Raw genomic sequence first — 24,083 nt, 5'->3', positions numbered from 1 at the left:
TTGCAGGATGATTTAGTCTGATAGCATGTGTCATTGGGCAAGGTCTCTTGATTGTACTGTTTAGGAGCCAAGGTGTGCATGATGTAAGTATGGGGAGACTGGGGGGAGTGTTGTTGACTGTGTGCTTGAAACTTTGAAATGATTTCCCCACATGTATCTGTTACAAATTCATTAAAGTTATTTTGAAACCAACAACTTATCCATATACTGTAAATAAATGCAGTTGTGAATAAATGCTACCTCACAACACCAATTTTAACATGCTATTTAAAAATATCCATGGGGTATTTTGAGCTAAAACTTCATATACACACTCTGGGGACATCAAAGACTTATTTTACATCTTATGAAAAGGGCATTATATCACCCCTTTAAAATCTGCTCTTTTGAAACCTGAGGTTTTTACATGACCAAATCGGTTTTTATAGCAAATATCTATTTTTTGTTATTCTGTGGATGTTAATGCATTTAATTAAAGTCAGTGAATAAACTAGTGCTGCTAACATTGTGGTGGGAGCATGATCTATTTTAATATCCACAATACTTGGCCTGGGAAGACTTTTATTTTGATAGCCAAAACAACAGACGGAACTACACGTCTTACTGGGAAAAAAAAAGCAAAGAAACATGGGCATAACTTTGATTAAAAATAAAATAAAGCATTGCATATTGTAAAGAATTGTAATATCATTCCAATAACAAAAAGGCTGCCTACAAACATTTGTGGCTATTGTGTTTTGTTGTTGTTGTTGAACAGCTCTCATCTTGGCGTAGTTCACACCGGAAACAGTATTTCGTCACTTTGGCGCGTGAAGTGGATTCTTGCTGCGACCAGCGTTATTTCCGTATGAATCATGTAAATATAGATCATCATACGACAAAAAAGCCTTACCGTTATCACACAGTGTTGTCCAACTTTTACCCTCTGAATATTGTAGATGACTGTTTATGCTAACGTATATAAAGGATTTTTTTTTTTTTTTTTTTTTTTAGAAATCAAATTAACGTTAGCTATTTGAAAAATATCCGAGTTGTTTGTTTTCAGGACCGACAGGACAACGACGACAACAGCGATCAACTCGATGGATGAAGGTGGGTCTGCATTGTAGCTCGTAATAATCTACTAATAAAAAAAGATTAATTGGATTTTATGTTTAATTTTCGTGCATTTGCTGTTATTAGATGCAAGAAATGTCATATTCACATTTAGTTCCAGCTAATGTGTCAAAATATATAACGTTAGATGAGCATGTCATAGCTGTAATTTAATCATAAAATGTCTGTGTTGGTAGCTTACATTTTAAGCATTGACATACTGTACTTTTTAAGACTAATTTATTTTAATGTCATTTTAGTCTAAATATTATCTTTATAATATCTTTAAAGACTATATACACATTATATAGACAGGTGTGAATTGAACAATTTAAGACACACACACACACACACACACACAGTACACATACACACACATATATATATATATATAAATAAAACTAAGCTATATATAACTTTATAAATGTAAGATTTAGTATGGTTTGCTTGTTATAATTGTTTCAGGTCTTTTTTCAACAGATACACCTCTACCCCTGTCAGCTCTGCAGCTTTTAGCTCCACCACTGCGGCTAATGTCCGCAGCCATGTGGAAGGTGATGCTGAAGAGAGATGTAGTGTATTATGGTAAACTGGAGGAGATCGTAACAACACTCTGTGAGACTGTACCTGGGTTGCTCCATTACAGACATCGGGCCAGGCTGACAATGGGTTTGCGGGCACTGGTAAGATTACTTAAAAGTACTGTCCCACTTGAAACAAAAACAAAAAAAGTAAACCAACAGCTGATCCTTTTTTATATAATATCATATATCTATCTAACATAATGTCTATTACTGTTTAAGCTAAGTGTGGTTCGGTGAAGTAGCTTTTGGTCCTATATTTAAAGCTTGTTTTCTACGATTTTTTTAGTTTGCAAATAATAAGGACATTTTTCTTACCTTGTTAATCTGGAGATGATCTTAGAGGAGCTTCGTCGATCCGACACTCCTGATGCTCAGCATGTTCTCGAGGAGCTGTGCAAGCTGGAAGCTTCCTCCATTCCCAATGGAAGGGTGAGTTTGGCCCAGACATTGGTGCTGTCTTTTTCCTTGCTTGTTTGTCTCATCTTGTTTTTCTAGTTTTACTCTGTCTAATCTAGCTTCTTTAGAAGTTTAAATAATTGTTCTTGCATGTTGTTTCACAATGGTTCGATGCATCAGTAAGTGACGTGCATTCTTTTATCCTCAGAGGAAGGATCAAAAGGTGGAGGAAGCTAAGGACAACTTCAAAACACTGGTGCACTCTCTCCTAAAGAACGCAGCAGCCAGAAAACAATTCTTCAAGGTAAAGCAAAAAAAAAAAAAAAAAGCTCCACAAAACCTCACTCACATCTCCCACCGGATATATTTTGATGAGTGTGCTTTAAAGTACCCCAATTATGCTATTTTAAAGGCTCCTAATTTTGTTATGGAGGTCTCCTACAACAGGTTTACATGCATCCAAAGTCAAAAAACATTTTTATTTTGTCATATTATACATTACAGCATCACCTCTTTTCTCACAATGTTTAAAACGGTTCGATCAAGAATTTAATTAGTTCAAGAAGCAGTTATTTATTTTGGGAGCCTTTTACATTCACAAACAGCTATTACACACTACGTAAAAGTTAATATCCAAAAAAGCATAAGCACTTTAAAACTTTATTTTATTTATTTTATCCCAAATATCTTCTATTTTGTTCTGTTGATGACAGAAGGTAGTTTTAAATAATCCATCAATGTTTTAGAAAATGTTTAAATGCCTGAAAATCTTGAGTTAATGCTTCCTCTGATTTATGCACGCTGATGTTTTGTCTTTGACTCCAGGAGGAATTCCATCTTCACTATGGAGGAAACTATGCAGCCAGTCTAGAGAAGCTAATGTGGGAGTTTATAATCCGAGTGGACAAGCTATTACCTGTTCCAGATCTTGCTCAGGTATAATCCACTATATAGTTCAGGACAATAACCTTATTTTTCATTTTTAGACAATCGGATTTTTTTTTCTTACAGTGCTGTAAGAGTTAATTGTTTGTTACTGTATTTTAAACTACCCTGTTCATGTCATGAAAATAACCTTTAGTGCTAACATCATGGCATATATAATAAAGAAAAGAAAAATCTTTTCTCGACTTTTCTTGAAAATTGTGCATTCTAAGCCTTTAATGTTGTTTCAGAGAGGAATTATAAAATTGTCTAGAATATTTGGAAAGGAGGAAATACTTTCTTGCACTACCTAAATATGTTATCACAAATGTTATATGTGAGGATTTTTTTTTGTTACATTTTGTAATGCTTTATGTGTTACTTAGTTGATGTTTAATAAAAAAGATATTCAAGTGTGAGTTGTAAGTATGGTCCTTTACACTGCATTTGCTTATAATAATTTCCCAAAGTAAAGAAGTGAATTGACTGATAAATATTCAAGTTCGCACTTGCTGACTAGGTCCCTTAAGCTTGGTCAAACGCTAACTGCAAGTGCTGATGGTGCCATTTGGGTCATGGCCAGTATTTTGTTTCTGCTCACTGTGCTGTCTGTTTCAGACAGTCTCGTGGCTCAGTGGTGCCCCTGCTGTTCTGGAGGAGTGTGCGCGCTCTGCCTCGCAGCCCCAGCTCATCAGGACTCTGCTGCAGCATGAAAGATGCCTCGGACACCTCGGCGCAAGTATGTCTGGGAGCTGAAATAATAAAGTAATTGCATATCAAGAAGTACAAGATTAAATATACATGTACTCTGTCTACTTTTTTTGCCTCCCAATATTTTTATTGTAATTTTTTTTTTCTTTGTTTCAGCATCTCTTCTGTCATCCACTGGTGACTTGATCCTGACTTCTCTTTCCCTCCCTCTTTCGGGTAGAGTGCTACAGACTGTACGATCCGAATCCACTCCCACATCCAACAGAGTCTCAAATCTGGCCCCGCCAACAGCCAGAGTTACTCGCAGAACAGCAAATGAAGCCCAGTTACAGGTCACACCTGTGATTGGGTCCATTTCCAATGACGATCTCCCAAAAAACAATGAGAGAGAAGCATCCAGTTTAGGACAAGAAGTCGAATCATCTTCAGAGATACCCAGAAATACCAGGAGCAAACTAAGATCATGTTCTAAAAAACAGATTTTGGAGAAGGATCCAGAAGAGGACTGTTTTGTCGGGAATATGTTGGTCACAGTGATCAGTCAGTCATCTGGCAGTGAAGTAGAAGAGGAGGAGGAAGAGGGCAGCAAAGAAGATATGGAGGGGAGTAATGTGAGTGCAAACAGACCCAAAAAGACTGAAGTCAAGAACGGAAATGAAGAAGGGGTTGATGTTACCAGGAAATATTCCGCTAATAGAAACTCAAAGGCCATCGAGTCACAGGAAGAAGCACTCCGCATTTCCTGCGTGACGCGTCAACTAAGAGTTGTCCTTCCCAGATTAAACATCAGCAATGCCAATCTTCCTGTCCGCCTGAATCATCCGTCTGATGAGCAGGAAATTAAAAGGTCTCCAAGCCAGGTTACTTTAAAAGACAGAGGGGGAAACAGTGTCTCTGAGCTGCGGAAAAGGAAATTTATTGAGTTGAGTTCAACGCCTGAAAAACACCTGACTTATTCAGTCAAAAAGTTGTAAGAATTTATTTATTAAAATTATAATTTTATTATTTATTGTAGTTAATTATGTATGTTGTGTCTGATTCATTCTTGTCTAAATTTGCTTGTTTTTTAAGAACTTCTGCATACTCTCCATGTGTTCCACTTGTGCGTCTTCCAATCGGTATTCCAGGTGACTACCAATTTGATTAATTTCATGCGTTTCATTTAGGTTTTTGTACGCCAGAGGTCTAACTTTTGTTTTTCCGTCTGTTGAAGAAACACCATCTCCCTCAGTGAAGTCATCAGATGACATTATAGATGATTCTGATGATGACACAACAGGCAATGTGAAGAGAAAGGTTTGTAACTCCACCTACGTGACTCAAACCACCAATTACGTTTTATGTTATGTAGAAACAGTGAGTAGAGTGAAGGTTCAGTAATTTAATTCAATTTCCAGAGCTTCTCTATGGTTCCTGTGGCCACGTACACACTGCAGTTAAATACAGTTGTCACTCTTCCGAGTTCTTTTTTTTGTGTTCTGTACACAAAAAGAGTTTGGTTATCGCAATTAAATCCATGTAGTGTTGTTCAAGACCATACTGAGCAATTAGTTAATGCAGTGACTTCACTCTCTTTTAGACTCTGAAAGCGAGTCTGCAATGTGTGTCTCTTCTCCAGGAGTGGTGTTAGCAAATCACAGAGAAGGAAGTATGTGTCTCTCTTAAATCTGTCTCTACTCCTTAGTTGCTCCCACAAGCCCTGAGAAACAATACTGAGAGATGTTTCCAAGTTGCAACTTTATTTGCATACAACACATGACAATGGTTTTTAAACAGTTGCCAGACAAATTACGTTTTCAGTTACTGGGACATTGGGGACTATGGCAAGTTCACAGACACCACAAAATGATGTAAAAGTGGTTTTCATCTTCAAAACTTGGCAGTGTGTATGTGGCCCTATATAGTGTTCTGTTTGAATGTCATTTGCAGAAAATTCCTGAACATTATGTAAATGATCTTCAACCAAAAAGGCCTTTTAAGAAGACTTATTTCCAAAACCTTTGGGTCTAGGGCTTGGTGTAATTTGTGTGTGAACTGTGGTTGTTTCAATCTGATTTATGTTTTTTGTGACTTCTCACCTTTTTTCCTGTAAATTTCCTGTCAGGTATTCAATCAGCAGTATTTCAAAACAAAGAATGGTACATATGTGCCCACTCTCCGGGAGTTCTGGAATCCTGTGTTTTGTCCCCCTTTGTCTCCTGGAAGCAGACACTGATGCAGTTGCATGGGGACATCATTCTTGCTTAAAGACTTAGATGCTGCAGTTTTTATTGTTACAGATCGTACAAATCTTATATTTTATCAAGAGACAGAAGGTCATTACTGTGTTGTATGTTTGTAACCAAGGAAGCATACCTGCTTTTTTTTTTTTTTTTTTTAAGGAAGTTTGCACATTTATAATTATAACATTTTATTGTTAATGTATGTATCTGTTGGTATCATGTACAGTAGGATGATGATGTTATGAATATATTAAAATAAAGAATTTTGTTTAGTACTAGATCTGTTTTGTACTCTTTGAAGGAAATTGATCATTCTAAAAAGGGTGCTCACTATCATAGAAAACTTGGAAATATCAGAAAAAAACCTTAGTTCTGTCTATGCCAAGCAAAAATAGTTTAAGCCATTTAATATCAGTGATTCCCAGTGACTGGAAAAGTCATGCAAATTCATTGATTGAAAGATCCCAATGCATTAAAATGACTAAATAAATGTAAAATATTTGCAAAAATCCTTTTATTACAATTTTTTTAAATGTATATTGCATTTCTTCATCCACTGTTACAAGTGTGTCACTGAATTAGTAGGTTTCCCTCTTATGTGCAAATATATAACTGTTTTACTGCCTCTATGCCAGTCCTCTTACAGTCTGCAGTTCATGCCTCCAGTTACAGTGATGGTCTCTCCGGTGATATACGAGGCTTCGTCTGAGCAGAGGAACGCAATCACACCACCTATATCCTCTGGCTCCCCGAGTCTAAGAAATCAAGGCATAACATACGAATCAGGTTACCTGAACCAGAACGTAAGAGATGTATAAAAGCTTATGAAAAGGAAGCAATTTTTTGGAAAACTGCTACAAGTCTTACAGGTAATCATAGACTTTACCTATTAAAGAGGCAAGAGTGGAGCAGAATATTAAAGGGATAGTTCACCCAAAAATTTCAATTAGCCCATGATTTACTTGCCCTTAAGCCATCCGAGGTGTATATGACATTCTTCTTTCAGACGAATACAATCTGAGTTAGAGATTCCACTTAAGTCTAAAGCGCAACTTATGCGAGTAATGCGACATACTGCTGATATTTACACTACGTCATGACGCACTATGCTACTTCCAACGTCACTAATTGCATAAGTTGCGCTTTAGGCGTATGGTCGTTTGGCCGGAAGCTAGAATTTTATTTTGTAATTAAAATATTAATATTTTCCTTACACGAACGTATCGCTTCGCTTCAGAAGGCCTTAATTAACCCCCGGAGCCGTGTGGATTTCGTTTATGATGGATAGATGCACTTTTATGGACTTCAAAACAGAAACAGCCATTCACTGCCATTATAAAGCTTGGAAGAGCCAGGACATTTTTTTATATAACTCCGATTGTATTCATCTGAAAGAAGAATGTCATATACAGGGAGTTGAGGGAGAGAATTTCAAGGGCTAATTTAAATTTTGGGGTGAACTATCCCTTTAAATATGTAATATTTTTGTTGCATAATTCTGGTGTCACCATTCAGTTAATTCTCCTACTCATGCGGTAATGCAAATCTTAAACATTGAAGTCTAAGTAAACGTTTCCTGTGACCCTTAGGTATGATTATTCAAGCTCCACTTCCACTGTTAGGTTTAAAACTATTTAATTGCCTTGACGGCAAATGCACAGACCTTTTTATGCTCGTCTGTTTCAAGAACTCTTCCAGCACACCCTCATTTTCCCACAGCTACAGGAGAACAGAAGCAAAGGGTTATACAGCTGAACGTTGTAAAGACTATAACTGATGTCTCCTCTGTCAAATTATAATTAGACAAAAAGATGAGTCTCCCAGAAGCTCTGAAAGTGAAAGCAATCAAAAAAGAAGTGTAGGAAATACTTACAGCAGCGCTGAAACGTGTCTTGATTATACCAGGGGCGACACAGTTGACCCGGATGTTACTCTGGGCGAGATCAGGAGCAAGCGCTCGGGTTAAACCAAGCAGGGCGGTCTTACTCACACTATAGGGGCCCAGACCCTAAGAGTTGAAGAATGACATAAAGGAGAACTCTCAACTGTGGCGAAACAAGTAACAAATGATAAACGTCTACAAACAACAGTGTTATTATCAGTGAATTGACATGGCTGTTGCATGATTAAACTTTACATTAAACTTATAGGTCTTCATACTTGCATTGGCTGGTATCCTGCGACTGAAGAGACAATGACAACTGACCCACCTCTGAAAATAAAAGCGTATTCACATAGTTTATTTTGTAATACTTCTCTTTCTTCCTCTTTCCCCCCTATTTTAACTTGTCTCTCACCCTCTTTTCTCCATGTGAGGCACGACTTGTTTTATGAGAAGGAAAGAAGCCTTTACATTCACTCCAAGTATCTGCAGACATAAAGCAAATGTAATAAAATGTCAGTAAAATTTAGATATTGTAATACATTATATATTATATGAATAAAATATGTACACAACTACGAACACTACTGTTTTTTTTTGTTTTTTTGTGCTTAATTTCTTTTATTAAGGTTTAATAACTTTGTCATACTTTGTCCCAGACTTCTTCGGTGGATTCTAATATGTTCCCAAAAAATGGATTCACTGCTGCATTAGACACCAGTATGTCCACACCGCCACACTGCTCGATTGTCTGCAATAAACGAAGTAAACAGCAACATTTAAAGTCGCCATGAAACGGAAGTTGCGATAGTCTTTTCTCTATTGTGACATATGCAAGTGAAACTGCTTCTCGAACAAGAAACAAATTGTAGGGTGGGACTTGATTTTGTACATTGGGAATTGATTGGATTGTTGGATCATTGTGGTTTGTTACTGCAGTGATGTCATGTGAGTGACAGGTTGTCCCGCCCTCACGCCAGTAAACGCATCATCAGAGAAGAGATGTCGCTGCAAGAGGGTGGGGAAGTTACTTTGATTAAAGATTACGAGGGCACATGAATTAAAGAAAAATAATAATGTGCATTGTGCCAGGATAAATCATTTATTATAAATGCAATATTCCATAAAAAAATTTAAAATAATAAAAGATTTCATGGTGACTTTAACATTTGTTGCCAAAGTATATTATACATTTGCAAATCTTTTTAAACTTTTTTGGAGGTTTACTCCTTTCAGCACATAATTCCCTAAATATATTTGACAAAAAAAAAAAAAAAACACACTCCTCACCATGTTAATGAGCTTCTCTCTGTCTTCTGCCTTCCCCACATTGCATGTTGTACCTATTACTTGTATATTTTTGTTGCGCAGGAGTAAGACCGCCTTGTCAACGTTGGTTTGACGTCGGCTGCTCACAACCACATGCGCTCCCCTCTGACCCAAGGCCTCTGCGGCTGCGAGCCCAATCCTGAGAAGAACGGTCAGTGCAAGGGTCTGTCAGTATGTTATGTAAGTATTGACAAATATATTTTTACATTATTTATATTAATAAGTTTTACTAGCAGTTGTAGCAGTTATTACCAGAGGGACCTTTTTTTTTTCTATGAAAGCTCTTTTATTTTAAGGGTCTGAAACTAAAGAACAGTGGGCTAAGATTGGAAATCAAGCATCGTACCCATCTGTGGATGCAGTTACTATAGCAACTTTTCCTGACAAATTAGGTGATATATGATGGGACAGCATTCTTCTGCCAGCAACAGAATTTGACCAAAGGCACCTGGTTACAGCCTTCAACATTGCCTTGAGACAGACAGACAGACAGACAGACAGACAGACAGACAGACAGAAAGAGAGTCTCCATAATAATTGGTAATTATTACTTACAGCTCTTAGTAGGACAGTGGGCTAAAGGTCATGTAGGGTAAAAGTCAGAGGTACACAAAACAGTTTTCCTTTAACATTAATAAAACGATTACGTTCCTTGCCAAGAATGTGAGGTGAGAAGGTGTTTCTGTGACTTATTTCAGAAACCAGCAAGTTATCCTCCTTAAAGTTAACGTTACTCAAACAGAGACAACTGCACAACACCGCGTGGTTGAGCTAAGCCAAGAGCGAATCAAAGGAAGTTATTTTAAACCTTTAGAACTTGATGAAATGTGATTAATAAAAGTATAGCTTAATAACCAGAAATAAAGCTTTACCTGCGCGCTGAGAAGGTCTGTTGTTCAGTTGGCACTTTTTGCAAGAGTGATAAAGGTGGTCAACGCCTCCCTCCTACGTCATTGCCGTAGAAATGATCAACTAGTAGATTGCGTCTCTATGGTTGCGTGTTTGGTCCGACAAATGGCGGTGATAAACGGCACTAGCTTTGAGATTAGGTTGTTATATGGTATCTGCAACTTTTTACAGCGCTGGTCAGGACGGACCAATCACAGATCATTGTGATTACTGTAGCCTATATTCTTCTTATATGTAATTTTATAAAGATTGATTGGCCAGATTTTCATTTGTTTGCCAGGTATTAGAAGTTGTAATCAGCGGAATAAATAACTATACATTTTAGTGCAAATGTAACAGAAAAAAATCTAGACTTTTAAACGCCTTGCCGATATTTTCTTTTACAGCCTATGAGGATTACATTTTCTGAGCCCTCAAGCGCCCTCTGGTGGAAGATACGTTTAGTCTCAAGGAATGTGAGCTTGCGGATATACAGTAAAATAGTCCATTGCATTATTATTCAAAGTTATGATTACCCATTCTCTTATGCGTAATAGGCTATTCTTACAGTTTATATTTAACAGCATAATTTATTTGACTGCACTGACACTGTTGGATGAGAACTGAATTGAGCTGCATGATGACATCACTGTTTTATAGATGAAATTAACTAATTTAATAATTGATCATTTTTACAACTGAACTGACTTCAGCTGAACAATGACACTTTTTTTTTTTTTTTTGAGCTGCTGTATACAGCCGAAATTAACAGTTTTCCTGGTATCACTGAAAAGCTTTTTCTCAAAAAATCTGAAATGTAAAAGCACTTTATAAATAAAGGTGACTTGACGTAATATATGAGTAAAACATTTTAGTTCAATTTAAGTCAACTTAAAATCTCTGGATAAATTTAAATGGTAGATTGCATAAGATTGATCAAATCGGAGCTTTTAGAAATTGTGTGCCCATGGTTTTGCACTTGCACCTGTCCCTTTATCACTGCCGAGACTCTTCTTCTTGGTGCACCTTTAATAAAAATATGAGTGTAGGGTTAGAGTTGAAGAGAAAAGTTCAGTTTTGTGAGGGCAACACACATTTAAACATCACTATCAAATAGGCCTACCTTGCAGTTAACCTTTCATTTTGTTCTATAACAAAGCTTTGTGTTTGTTCAACATGTAGTTCATATTCTTAATTCCTCTTGTTAGCTGTATGTTACATAAGTTTTCACTAAAGCATGATCTTGGTAATGGGGATAGCCTACTGGATACCATGGGATTAGCCTACAAAATACCATGTGGAACTGTTCAGTTAATATTCTGAACATGTTCAGTCAAGATAAACTAACTACCACAACCACTCTTTTAATATATATATATATATATATATATATATATATTATTTTTTATTATTTTTTTTCACTTTTATGGACATTTTTCTATAAACGCAAAAACTAAAAGTACATTGATAAGCGTTAATCTCCCATGGCCTTTTCCCTTCTTCTTAATGTCCTTGAATAGTCGCTCAGCCTATTGTTGAATCACAGCATGTATGCTGATGCCCAGCCACTAAAGGTAAACTCAAATAGGCTACATAATATAACAACAAAAATGTGACTAAAAAATTGTGGCATCAGTGGCTTATCTTTTTCATGGCTATTAGGCTATATTATGAAGTTTATAATGCGTTTCCTTTACAATTTTTATTAGAGGTAATGTAATACCAGCTTATGCAGAACAGTTTTTGACAGAAGCCTCCTAAGGAATCTATAAGAGGAAATTCCTAAGATGTCTAGTTAGAAAGAGATTTATACTCGTTTAATATGAATATGTTCGTAAGCTTAGCCTACATTAGAGGCGCAGCTGCAACCTTCAGAAGCAACATTTTAAAATGTCCATAAGTGGACAAAAATAACAAGACCATAGATAGATAGATAGATAGATAGATAGATAGATAGATAGATAGATAGATAGATAGATAGATAGATAGATAGATAGATAGATAGATAGATAGATAGATAGATAGATAGATAGATAGATAGATAGATAGATAGATGGTCTTCCACTAGAGGGCGTGACGCACTGTAGCACTCGCGCGCTGTCGGGCACAATGAGGGGGGAGCGACCATATGCGCTCAACTGTAATTCAAAACCAAGAAGGCCAGGGTAGGGCGAAGCCTGGCGGAGCGAGACGTGTATCCCTAAAGAAAGAAAAGAAAAACAACAGCCGTGCATTGTAGCCTTTTGAGAAGATATGATTTGCGAGGTTTGACTCTATTTGTGTATTTCCAAATGCTATTTCCAGACATGTGAACGGTAAGACGAGCATAGCTCATTAAGTTAACATTTACACTGGGTAAAACGCCGCTTGTTTGCGTCTTTGTGACTGAAATAAATGCATCCTGTATTTTGAAAGAACGCTATTCATATGTCTAATGCCTTCGGCACTGGTTTATGCGAGGAATGGGAGCTTTTCCTTGTTTTATTTATTTTATTTCTCCGTTCTTTTAGACCTCTGTTTGTCTCATTGGGGTTCTACTGCATGAAAGAAACCTTGAGATGTCTTGGATGGAAAACGAAACGTGGCTTAGTTCTGTGATTTTTTTTCTGATGCAGCCTAGTGCCTTTTAAAAGACTTGAAATAGGCTTGGAAAGCATGAATATAATTCGTCTTTTTTTATTTCGTAAAAACAATAGACCAGTGTCTTTGCGTTTAGGCTGTTGTGCCACATCTGCTGAAGTGATTTTATTCATTTATTTCATTCCTTTAAATTTAGAATTAGAAATATGGTAATCCTAATAAACATATAGTATAATGTAAAACTTTAATGAACAAATAGAGAAAATATGTCTCATCCTATATTAACCCATAATTACTAATTTATGATGTCATATAGCCCCTTAATCATCCATCTAATTGTGATGGGCATATTTAAATACCAAATTGCAGCTGTACTTAAAAATGTTAAATGCCAAATTCCCATGAAATAAGATCTTTATCTGTCTGAACTCCTCTAGTGGAGCCCCACGACTGGTCTGACTAGTTTCACCATTTCAGCTGACTGTTTCTTAAGGGTTTAACAAATTAAATTCTGTATTACTACTATCTTCTTATGATTTAACAATAAAATGTTTGTTTTGATCCTCCAGGTTCATATGTGCAGCAACTGTCAAGATGTGATGAAAGTCACAGACTGCAAGGGACAACGATCATGGTTTTGAGAAATTGATCTTTCTGGAAATAAAGGCCATCGTATTTACCACCACTACACAACTCAGGTTAATGGAAAACCAGATCTGCAAAACATGCCGATGAGTCACACAGTGCACATGTAAATGGGATACATCTTCTGTGGAGAGCCCATGTGGAATTAACATCCAAAAACTGTGGAGAACCAGCTTCAATCATGTCCCTTTCGGTAAGTGTGTAAGTTGGCACTGTAAAGGTCTTTGCTGTCCCATCCGTAATATTCATATCCATGGCTAGTATGGAGGAGGGGGAACTGGAGCTCAGCTTGCCTCAGAGCACCACATCCCCTGGGGGGAATGAAAGAATGAAAGGGAAATTTAGAGGTATAGACTGGGGTGACAAAAGGACCTAAAACAGGGGGACAGATGTTGAGCCCCTCCCCCAAGAGTCTTCCTCATTATCATCAACTCAGCGCCTCTTTCCCTTAATCACTAATTCTCTCTCTCCCATAATCACAGACCTCTGCCCTTACTTATGCATTCTCTCTATCAATATTGATTTACCCATGAAGGCAGTAGCGTTGTGTTCTGAATACAAAAGACCTTAAGGCCAACCCATTACATTCATAACGTCACTCGAACTGTACAGCTTATATGTGCTGCCCTTATTCAGATGCTTTTAAAGGAGCAGTTCTTCTGTAGGCTTTATGTATGCCAAGAATTTAGGTCAGCAATTTCATTGCTATGTACTACTTAGTCTAAGCTATATTTGTATAATAGCGTTTTTTTTTTTTTATGTTTGTGTCAACTGTGAGACTCATTTGTTGCCGTGATGATGTGCTAGTTCTGTTTAAGTAAATGGGAAAACAAATTGATTTATGCCCACTGGATTCCTGCTACACAGGTTGAAGAACCTGGTGGAAGTGGCCAGATTAGATCCTCTATGTTGTATCCTTTTTTTTTTTTTTTACTTCCCTTACTAACACAATGGGGCTCTAATGCTACAGAAGTAGAGTCAGCTGAAGGCTAAAATAAAATCATTTTAACTGAGTACATCGAATTTAAACAAAAATTGAATTACATTGTTGCTAGCAGTCTAGTGAAACCCAGCGTTTCTACTGCCCTATCGCTGTCCTTCCCCATTCCCATCAGAGGACCATGTAAATGCCTTTTTTCTCTCCTTCTCTCTTCTTTTTTTAAGCAGAATTTTATTATGTTTTGCTGCTTTTGTTGCATTTGCATTTAAGCCTTTAAAAGACACTTTTATTCAAAGCAACTTATAACAGAAGAGCATAAGCAATATTTGTCACAGAGCCAAAAATATTCATAGAGTACAATGTCAGGTTTATTAGAAAGCTAGACTAGGAAACAAGCAAGTGCTGCAGAGGTGATTAATGTCTTTATATGTTTTATTTAAAGCCTTTGGATCCTCCTCCTCCTAATATTGTCTTGTTTTTTTTCTTTTCTTGTAGACGGTGCTCGCAAAGGCTCTTTTTGACAATGCCGCTGAAAGTCCTGAGGAGTTGGCATTCCGCAAAGGTGATATCTTGATGGTTCTGGACCAGGAGCAGGACGGCGGACCAGGGTGGTGGCTTTGCTCTTTACATGGCCGCCAAGGCATTGCCCCTGCCAACCGATTACGCCTCCTCCAAACTGCTCCTACTCCCGCTTTGAGTGCAGGTACAGATCCCCGACGGGCTCCTAGTGTGGACTCTGTCCATTTATCGTCTAGCCAGCAATGCAGGGTAAATGGATTGAGCGCTGAAGATTCAGATGGGGTGTATCTCTCACCACCCAGCTTAGCTGAAGGAGTGTACCAGAGCCCTGGGGCTGCTCCGTCTCCAATCAGGTCTGAAGAGCTACGTCACTCTGATGCAGGAAGACCCCGATCGCATTCTAGTTCTGGAACCAGGCCTCGTCCAGACTGGGGGGATGTGGGTGTGGCTGGACGACCCCGCTCACCCTCACTTAGAGGACGGGGTGGTGAGTCAGGGACCCTCTACCAGACACCCACCTCGCCTGCACCACTGGCGGCACAACACAGATCACAAGGTGCTCTGGCATCAGACTCAGTGTACCTGACTCCAAGTGCTGTTCCCAGGTCTGCAACAGAAACAGCAGAGGAGGCAAGATATTTAAGTCCACGAGACGCAGGGGCTGGGCATTCTGATGGATGCTATTTGGTGCCTAGACCAGCTGTCACTGTGTTGACCAGTGAGAATTTGTATCAGACTCCTACAAGTGGTACCCCAGTGGCAGGACAGTGCGTACCGGGAATGACTTCAAGACTTGCGGATGGGATAGCTCCCAAAAGCAGCTTGACTTCTTCCATTAGTCCTTCTCAGAATAAGGCTGGCCAGGATGCCCCAGGAATGTACCAAACCCCAACCCCGCCTGGGGGAGCCATATCAAGGACCCCTCAATCTGAGCGCAAACACCCTGCTGGAACTGTGGGAGTGTCTGGTGCCTCAACACCAGGCCAAAATCTTAAGCAAACACCTCCTTCTGCCCGAGGATCCCAGAAGGGTACTACTTCAACTCCTCCTGCTGGTCGAGGAAAACTGGCCCAGGGTGTCCTCAGAGATTCCCCTCTACTCGCCAGGATGGTAAAGTCCGGAGTACCAGGGTCCCCAAACCTTGGCCGCAAACCCCCTCCGCCAGCACCTCCTGTTAGAAGTGTAACCAGGAAGGATTCACCACAGTCTAACGCAATTCCACCCACTAAACCTGTTCTTCAGGCTCAACCTGCACCCCCACTGACAAATATGTTGGAGGCAGAGAGACATGGAAGTAAAAAGGGACACACACAAGCAGAAGAGATGAAGAAGGTCAGTGAAATGGTGACCAAGAGGGAGAGTGCAAGTTCTCAGGATGAGAAACTCAGTGAGGAGGTGAGATAAATGAGAACTTGTTTGGAAGTAGGAAAGCCATTGTAGTTCTGCAGAAATGGTAGAGATCACCAATGAGATTTTGAATGCTTATCCTTGTTTCTTCAGGTATATGATACACCACCCACTAATAGGTGGCAACATCCAGTTTCTGCTATGCCTTCCGAGGAGGAGGATGGGATCTATAACACACCTCGTGCTCTACCCCTACACACTGACCAGGCCTCTGAGGTAAGAAATCAAACACAAAAGGAAATGCTAGGGACTCTCCGGAATCAAGAGTTGATTCTGCTTTTGTCCATACAGTGAAAAAGAGTCAAGAAGCACCATAAAAGTAGTCCAAACCATGTCTTATGAAGCCATATGATAACTTTGTGTGAGGAACAGACTGGAACTTTTATTCACTAAATATCTTGCCTTCTTCCATAGCTCTCATATCACTTTTAAACTGCTGCACATTCAGACTAGTACATTGCGGTCTGTCATGAGCCACACAAGTACCAATAGTCATTAGTGTTATTGGCATCAAAAGCTAATGCAACATGTCTTCACATAGCAAATTAGAAAATTCCCTACTGTTATACATTTTGGGGTTGGTAAATTTTTTTTTAATGTTTTCTAAATAAGTCTATTATGTTCTCCAAGGCTGCATTTATTTGATAAAAAAATAAAGTCAAAACATTAATACTATGAAATATTATTACAATTTAAAATAACTGTTTTCTATTTTAATATATTTAAAATGTACATTTATTTCGGTGATGGCAAAGCTGAATTTTCAGTAGCCATTACTCCAGTATTCAGTGTCACATAATCCTTCAGAAATCATTCTAATATGCTGATTTGCTGCTCAAGAAGCCTTTCTTATCATCATCACAGTTGAAATTGGTTGTGCTGCTTAATAATTTTGAGGAATCCTTCATACATTTTTTTTTTTCAGAATTTTTTGATGAACAGAAGGTTCAAAAGAACAGCATTTATTTGAAATAGAAATTTTCTGTTATGAAATAGTAACATTATGAATGTATTTACTGTCATTTTCAATCAATTGAATTTAATTGCAGAATAAAATTTTTTTTTTTTTTTTTTTAATCTTGCTAACCCAAACATTTTGAATGGTATTGTACATTAATGTAAATAAGACTTGAGCTTCAGTGCAAGGGATTATTTTCATTGTAAGGGTGAGTAAATAATGACTGATTATTATTTGCTGAAAATTAATCTACTTTTAAATATAAGAGGTTTTGCACATTTATGGATCTCTATATTTTTGCTGCACATTGCACTTCTTGCACTTTAGTCTATTTGTGGCCTCTGTCTGTATGATAAATTGTTGTGAGCTTTGTGTAGCCTATATTTTGAGGTTTTTTTCATTACATTTACACATAATCTCTCCTCTTGCTGTTTTTACCTCACTGTTTTTCTTGTTCTGTGTTTCTCATTTCTCTCACTCCTCTCCTATTTCTTTGTTTTTAAAACCACACCTTTATTTCTGCTATGAGCTAATCCCATCTAATACTTTTTGTCTTGTTCACACAAGTCACAGCTGCCTGTTGGCCTGGGCTGATCAGCCAGACCCATGTGGCTCTCTTCAGCCCTCCACCCACAATCTTTCTATCCTCTATCCATTTTCCCTGTTAATCCCTATTGAATGCTCAGCAGTGGATTTTTGTGCTTTACACAGAGAATCAACTGTAAATAGATGTAGCAACCATATAAATTTATAGCAACCAATAAATAGATATTGTTGTTAGTCGGTGTCAAAATGGAACCTTTCACATGGCAAATTAGTTTTACAGAGGCTCTAGTTACATACTGATAGCGGCGACACACAAGAGACACTCCAAGGTCATTAAACTGTGCACTGTTAGATAACATATATACTGAAGGCTGGAATACAAAACACAAATTTTGCCCAGTTTTTTTTGTGCTGATTGCAGTCTGGAGGAGTCGACATTAGCTGCTGAAAGTCAGAGCCAGTCTACAGATTATGGGCAGCCAGTTGATAGATTTCACATAAAATCGCGTAGTGTATGAAGGGCACATATACTGTGATTTAACTTCACACTATAATTCAGTCCAGTTAGAGGATACCAGACATGTTTGATATTTTAAGTTGGTTTAGAAACACGGAATGATTTGACAGTCTGTTAGTGTGTGATCCTCAGTCGTTTAGTGAATGATGCCCAGCTATTCTCTGTAATCATTTACAAAGTCTGCAAGTGTATGATGCCTAGTGTTTTAAAATCTGTTATAAAATCTGTGTAGTGTATTCCAGCCTTAAGTTGATCAGTAGCCAATACTTTGTGTTCCCACACAACAGTTAAAGAAACAGCATGATTACTGCATTATGGCATTTATGATCACTATAGTGCGTAAGTGAAGGGAGTTTGAGATTCAAAATCGGTTGTAACTATGTTGTCGTCTCTCAATTCTTTCAGATTTATGATGTTCCCACTCTGGCCCTGAATACCTCTTCTGACCATCAGCAGCAAACCTACAATATTCTGGGATCAGCTGCTGTGGCTGGAGATGCCGAGGATGAGGATGTGTACAGTGTTCCCAGTCTTCCTGGTTTACCCATGGAGGCGAGCGAGGGATTAACTGCAGAAACCGCTGGAAATGGACGTAGCTATTCGATTTCCAGTCCAAGAAAGCAAGACTTAACCTCTGAGGATGTGTCAGAACCTGATGGAGGCATCTACGACATGCCTGCCCTCACTCTGGAAGTCCCAACACGCCGTTTGTCTGTATCAAGCAACGGCTCCGGGGACATCCAGTGGAAGGCGTCTCTCTCTGCTCTCGTTCAATCCGCTCTGACCTCCACCTCTCTCACCACCACCCCCTCCCGAGACCTCGCCACGGCATTGGCTGAGATCCTTTCCGTCTGGAAGGCTGGCCATGTTGGTGATGTTCCTCCAGTTCTCCAGCAGCTTTGGTCCCGTCTCTCTGACCTGCTTCCTGCCCTCTCTGTGTGCGGTACGGCCCCTCCAGCTGATGGTCTGCTCACGATGGTCCGCTGCGCTCTTGAAGACTCCGCTTCCCTTTTACAGAGTCAAGCGCGACCTCGTCTACCTTCTCAGGAGTCTCTGTCCCGGAGACCTCTACCTGCTTTGCCGGTGGCGGAGGTCAAACCGATCTCAGGGGACATGGGTTCACGGAAGGGCAGCTGGATCCAGGAACGACCACTGCCGCCTCCGCCACCCACAGCTTTCCCATTGCCCTCGGCACCAGTTCCTTTAGCCCCTACTGTGGGAAGGATGGAGGATGAGGAACAAGGGAATGAGTATGCAGGAATCGGTCTAACTCCTACTCCGCTGCCTTCATATCCTGTAGGTGATAGTGTGGGATACGTCAAACTGCAGGTTAGACACCTGTTTTATACAGAAATTGTAGAGTACGAATGGATATAATGCTGGATACAAATGTCCAAACACTGATGTTATTGCTCCAAATGTTATTCAACAAGTAAGTATGAGCACAAGTGCTCATCAGGCAGAGGGTTTCAAAAATTGCACTTGTCAAATACAATTTGGAACAATAACATCCGTTAACTTTTTCTCTCAATTTATCTTTCTGTCTTGTTCATTCAGTCAGACATTTACTTCTCTTTTCACTCTGTTCATGTGTTGGTGCCTGGAGTCGCCTTTGTTGAAACATTTCTGTGGTCTGCAGTTCTCTTTTTGCAGACATTTAAAAAAAAATTGTTGTTCTGAATTAGGGGAAGCCAGAGCCTCCACCAGACATCCTTACAGAGCACAGTTCTTCACAGCTTATCACCACAACTGATAATAAAGTAAGTCTTTGATTTTCTCAGTTCACAGTTATACCCCCAAAACACACACACACACACACACACACACACACACACACACACACACACACACACTAAGGGTCAGTCATACAGAAGGTGTTTTTGCATCCTGGCTATTATTTTGTCAGTGGATTATACGTTTCAGAGTGACATCTTTGTCTGTTGCAATGCATTTAGATGTTTTTTGTATCTTTCACCAAGAGCATTGCATTTTAAACACTCAAAGAGCCACTGTAGAGAAATTGCGACACTACTTAAAATTATACCTAAAAACAGAATATGGGTTTAAACTACAAATAACAGCCCACTCACACACTGAAATGCATCATCATAACAATTTTGGGAGGAAAATATTTGCATGTTGAATGCCTAAGTCACAAAACATGGTCACTGCCTACTGACGCCATTGCTGACTGATTTGGATTAAACTTCTGTCTCAATAGTACCTCATAAATGCACTTTCATTCAAAAGTTTGTTGTCAGTAAGATATTAATTAGTCTTTTTTATTTTTATTAATTTTATTCACCAAGGATGCGTTCAATTAATCAAAAAAGACAGTATTGTTACTAAAAATAATCAAAGAATCCTGAAAAAGTGTATCAGTTTCTTCACAAAAGTATTTGGCAGCACAACTGTGATAAGAATTAGAAAAATATTACTTGAGCACCAAATCAGCATATTAGAATGATTTCTGAAGGATCATGTGACTGAAGACTGTTGGCAAAGCTGAATTAGTAGCAGCTACTTCTCCAAAGGAATAAATTACATTTGAAAATATATTCAAATAGAAAACTGTTATTTTAAATTGTATTAATGTTTCACAATATTACTGTTTTTACTGTATTTTGTATCAAGTAAGTGCTCCCTTGGTAAGCATACAAATGTTCTTTTAAAAATCTTAGACTTCAAAAATTCAACACCCAACCGAACTCTTTCATAGATAAGATAGGCCTAGATAGGCCTAATGAAACTTTATAGAGACTAAGAGGACTGCTCTGAGATGAACATAATTGCAACTATGCTGTTGGCCTCTAAATATGCATTTTTAGATATTTTGTTGGGCGCTAGTATCTGTTCTGTGTGTATAAATGAATGATCTTATTCTCTGTTTCTCTACAGTTGACTCCTTCACCTCAAGTCTCTCTGACTCTGGAAGATTCAGAGCTGCTCTCCTTCTATTCCTCCCAAAGTCTCTCTCATCTTTCTTGCCTGGCCGATGCCATCGACTCCCTGTTCACAAGTGTCCAAGGGAACCAACCACCCCGAGTCTTTGTTTCCAGGGGAAAAAGTCTCATCGTGACTGCACACAAACTTGTCTTTATTGGAGACACACTTGCACGGCTTCTCAGCTCTTCAGACCTCAGAGCAAAGGTTAGAACATGGATACTCTGGTTAGAAATGTTATTAGAGGTTTTGTTTATGTGTTATTGTACAAATTCTTGATTACAAGAGATTGTACTCAATGATTCATGCCGTGACAAGTTAAATTGTGAGTCATGGTTGATAACCCAAGGGCAATAGTCAACAAGAACAGTCCGGGAAATGAACAAGCTGTTGGTAAACATGTTGACTGGTCAGTTTCCAGCAATGTGCTAATTATAAACAGGTGACATTATTTAAACACATTTACACACAATTGCTATTTGTCTCCTCAGGTCACCACCTCCAGTGGACGCCTCTGCCAAGCGCTAAAGGCCGTTGTCGTGGCAACCAAGGGTGCAGCCCAGAATTATCCTTCAGTCCCTGCTACGCAAGAAATGGTGGACAGAGTAGCTGATCTATCCCAGCATGCAGCTGGGTTCTCTGGGCTTTTGCAGCGATTAGCAGAGATATCTTGATGTTAACTTTTATTATTTTTCACAGTGGAATGCCTTATTATTTTTGTTATTTTTATATATATATATTTCACAATTGATTGCGTTTGAGGTGGTATCAAAAGCGTGTCACTGCTTGTATCGGTTCAACAATGAAAAATGGTGATCAGACAGTTTGTGAGTATGTGTTGGAGTGTATCTGCTTGCCTGTGGAGGTTTTTGACACTTTAGATTTGTGTTTCTTTTTTTCCCCCTTTTTTTTTTCTTTTTTTTTGTGGTGCCAAGCACACTTAAAACGATTTAATAACTTATTGATGGATGTTTTTGTTTGAAGATTTTTTCAACCTCAGGCACATTTTAATAGCTTTATTTTGTCCCCTTAACCATATTGATATCAATGAGGTAAAAGTGATTTTCGCTATTTAAGGGTGCTCTTGTAAACTGGTTTAATTATTCAGTTTGTTTGTAAATGTGAAGTGGCCTTGGTGTTATAGAGATTGAAGTGACTAATTTGACAGCCCAGGAGGTTTCAGTTGTGTTGCAAATGTAACTAAAACAGATAAAGTTAAACTAGTTTCCGAAGTTGAACAAGAAGGAATGCTTGATTATTTAAACAGACATGAAGAACAATACTTTTTGAGTGAGAGATTCAATGTTTAATTGAATTTTTGGGAGAGATATTAGATAGTGTTTTCCCACAATGCTGATTCAGAGATAAACCTGTCTGTCAGGTCCACTTAACCTCTTTTTCACACTCTTTGTTTCCCGTAATTCTCACACTCCCACAGTCAGTTTCTGCACATGCTCACAACGGCAGCTTAAGGGTGAAGCAGTTTGAGCAACAGCTCTTGCACAACTAATATTATACAGGGTTTTTTTGTTTTTTAAATATGCTATGCAGCATTTCTGAGCAATATTATCTATTCGCTTCCAGAGTGGCAGTCGAAATGCTGGTGCTTACAATAATTCATTTGTGAACAGGCTTAGTTCTAACGAGACTGAGCTTTGTGTATTTTACCCATTTAAGAGTGCTTACACAGGTTGAAACATGCACCTGTTTCCCTCCTGTCGTGAAAAATCAAGTCAGTGTCATAAATGTACTCTCGTGTTTACAAGACGCCCTCAGAGTCCATGCCTCCATCTGTTAATTCCTCCTTCTGCTCTCTCTCTCTCTGCTCCTTCCCCCATCTCTGTCTGTAAATGCCCACGTCTCATCATTTTATATTCAGGATTTATATGTTGGCCACCGGTATAATGCTATCAGTGTTATTCTTGCTGTTTGACTTTAGTTTAGGTTGACTGATTTATTTGGCTCATTATGACTTTACAGTGATCAACATGGAATAAAACCTGCAATTAAATGAATCAGCCATAAAATGTCATAATTTAAATCTCAAGTAGCCTTCTATATATTTCTGCCTTTTAAAAAAAGTGGCCTTTTTAGTTTTTACATATTTTGTCAGTCCTATCACAATGGATGCAGTGGACTTGGTGTTAAAAACTGTTGAAAAGTCCAATTGAGTGGATTAAGTTTTGAGGCGGTTTTAGATTGTTTACCCTGGTGTTGGTGTGTTAGTTGACTCAAAGTGCCATCTGGTGGGCTTTATCAGTATTACTATACAACCTACTTGGGAAAAGTAAAAAAAAAAAAAAAAAAAGAACCTCACCTCAACAGGTACTTCAAAATATACTTTTAAACATTTTCTGGTAGATGGACAAAACTACAGATTGTTTTCTTTTGAAGGAGCTCTTCTATCCTTCTGTACAAAATATCTATTATGTATATATAAACACTGCAATTATCCAGTAGTCCTCAACAAGCAAGCTTTCCTCTGAAAAGGCTCACATATCTTGTTTGTCTTAAGTTCTTAAATTAAGTGCTTATAGTAATGCTTAGATTTGATTGCCCTATATAGTTATATTTATTTGGTTTTGTTAATCAAATGTCTGCATGGCTTTAAGTTGCTTATTAAAGAAATATATGCACATGTAACCAGGGATGTTTCACGCAACTTTGCATTAATAATTCAAAGTCTGCTTTAAGAATGTGATTTTTCTTTATTTGGTACCAGAATGTATTTTTGACATGCATATTTTGTGCTTCTTTACACTATGTTAATGTTTTGACATTATGTTTGTAAGACACGCTCCACAGGTACTTTGCATAGAGAGAGTCTTTGGTACTTGTCAAATGGTGAGATTCTTCAAAATACATTTTTGTTACTGAACACAGACAGTTGTGGTTATTTCAATTGTTTTGTCCTGTGTCATGGTTTGCTTGTTTAAAATGCTTCACAGATAACCAGCCTATGCTGGTCTAGCTAGTCTCGCAGCCTGGTCAAGTGGT

At 38.3% G+C, this 24,083-nt stretch overlaps 3 protein-coding genes across 9 annotated transcripts; 2 read left to right on the top strand and 1 right to left on the bottom strand.

Annotated features, from left to right (window-relative positions):
- Window positions 1-682: 682 nt before the first annotated feature.
- On the top strand, window positions 683-6,210 carry tinf2 (TERF1 (TRF1)-interacting nuclear factor 2). 5 transcript variants are annotated; one of them, XM_082154593.1, is made up of 11 exons: window positions 683-1,092; window positions 1,561-1,778; window positions 2,010-2,108; window positions 2,284-2,379; window positions 2,901-3,011; window positions 3,618-3,738; window positions 3,867-4,680; window positions 4,782-4,837; window positions 4,924-5,006; window positions 5,290-5,358; window positions 5,815-5,945. In XM_082154593.1, the coding sequence occupies exons 1-10, from the start codon at window positions 1,083-1,085 to the stop codon at window positions 5,338-5,340; spliced, it is 1,659 nt and encodes a 552-aa protein (XP_082010719.1). In that variant the 5' UTR covers window positions 683-1,082; the 3' UTR covers window positions 5,341-5,358; window positions 5,815-5,945. The 5 variants fall into 5 exon arrangements, with proteins under 5 accessions (XP_082010719.1, XP_082010718.1, XP_082010717.1 ...); XM_082154592.1 differs by having other exon boundaries at window positions 5,290-6,210; XM_082154591.1 differs by lacking the exon at window positions 5,290-5,358 and having other exon boundaries at window positions 782-1,092; window positions 1,576-1,778; window positions 5,815-6,210.
- A 219-nt stretch (window positions 6,211-6,429) lies between these two features.
- On the bottom strand, window positions 6,430-10,171 carry dhrs4 (dehydrogenase/reductase (SDR family) member 4). Of its 2 annotated transcripts, XM_082155008.1 has the most exons (9): window positions 10,016-10,171; window positions 9,490-9,614; window positions 9,105-9,282; window positions 8,464-8,565; window positions 8,230-8,300; window positions 8,093-8,144; window positions 7,806-7,940; window positions 7,596-7,651; window positions 6,430-6,687 (listed from the first exon to the last, which is right to left on the bottom strand). In XM_082155008.1, exons 2-9 carry the CDS (start codon window positions 9,609-9,611, stop codon window positions 6,573-6,575), a joined length of 831 nt encoding a protein of 276 aa, XP_082011134.1. In that variant the 5' UTR covers window positions 9,612-9,614; window positions 10,016-10,171; the 3' UTR covers window positions 6,430-6,572. The 2 variants fall into 2 exon arrangements, with proteins under 2 accessions (XP_082011134.1, XP_082011135.1); XM_082155009.1 differs by lacking the exon at window positions 10,016-10,171 and having other exon boundaries at window positions 9,490-9,635.
- A 1,975-nt stretch (window positions 10,172-12,146) lies between these two features.
- Window positions 12,147-23,968, top strand: efs (embryonal Fyn-associated substrate). Of its 2 annotated transcripts, none has more exons than XM_082162637.1 (8): window positions 12,147-12,346; window positions 13,181-13,449; window positions 14,692-16,110; window positions 16,216-16,338; window positions 18,549-19,472; window positions 19,829-19,903; window positions 21,042-21,293; window positions 21,578-23,968. In XM_082162637.1, the coding sequence occupies exons 2-8, from the start codon at window positions 13,438-13,440 to the stop codon at window positions 21,758-21,760; spliced, it is 2,988 nt and encodes a 995-aa protein (XP_082018763.1). In that variant the 5' UTR covers window positions 12,147-12,346; window positions 13,181-13,437; the 3' UTR covers window positions 21,761-23,968. The 2 variants fall into 2 exon arrangements, with proteins under 2 accessions (XP_082018763.1, XP_082018764.1); XM_082162638.1 differs by having other exon boundaries at window positions 12,148-12,296.
- The last annotated feature ends 115 nt before the right edge of the window (window positions 23,969-24,083 follow it).

Source organism: Leuciscus leuciscus, assembly GCF_965113295.1.
Source record: "Leuciscus leuciscus genome assembly, chromosome: 2".
Classification (NCBI taxonomy): domain Eukaryota; kingdom Metazoa; phylum Chordata; class Actinopteri; order Cypriniformes; family Leuciscidae; genus Leuciscus; species Leuciscus leuciscus.
The sequence above is the reverse complement of the archived record's forward strand: the minus strand, read 5'-3'. Positions and strand labels throughout refer to the sequence as shown.

Coding starts and splice junctions, on each gene's coding strand:
- dhrs4 (XM_082155008.1), bottom strand. CDS start 9,611: ATGTTGAAGGCTGTAACCAGGTGCCTTTGGTCAAATTCTGTTGCTGGC. Junction 8,566..9,104: donor GAGAGAAGCTCATTAACATG/GTGAGGAGTGTG, acceptor CGTTTATTGCAG/ACAATCGAGCAGTGTGGCGG. Junction 7,941..8,092: donor CAGGATACCAGCCAATGCAA/GTATGAAGACCT, acceptor TTCAACTCTTAG/GGTCTGGGCCCCTATAGTGT.
- efs (XM_082162637.1), top strand. Junction 19,473..19,828: donor TGGGATACGTCAAACTGCAG/GTTAGACACCTG, acceptor GTTCTGAATTAG/GGGAAGCCAGAGCCTCCACC. Junction 21,294..21,577: donor CTTCAGACCTCAGAGCAAAG/GTTAGAACATGG, acceptor TTGTCTCCTCAG/GTCACCACCTCCAGTGGACG.
- tinf2 (XM_082154590.1), top strand. Junction 2,109..2,283: donor CCTCCATTCCCAATGGAAGG/GTGAGTTTGGCC, acceptor TTTTATCCTCAG/AGGAAGGATCAAAAGGTGGA. Junction 2,380..2,900: donor CCAGAAAACAATTCTTCAAG/GTAAAGCAAAAA, acceptor CTTTGACTCCAG/GAGGAATTCCATCTTCACTA.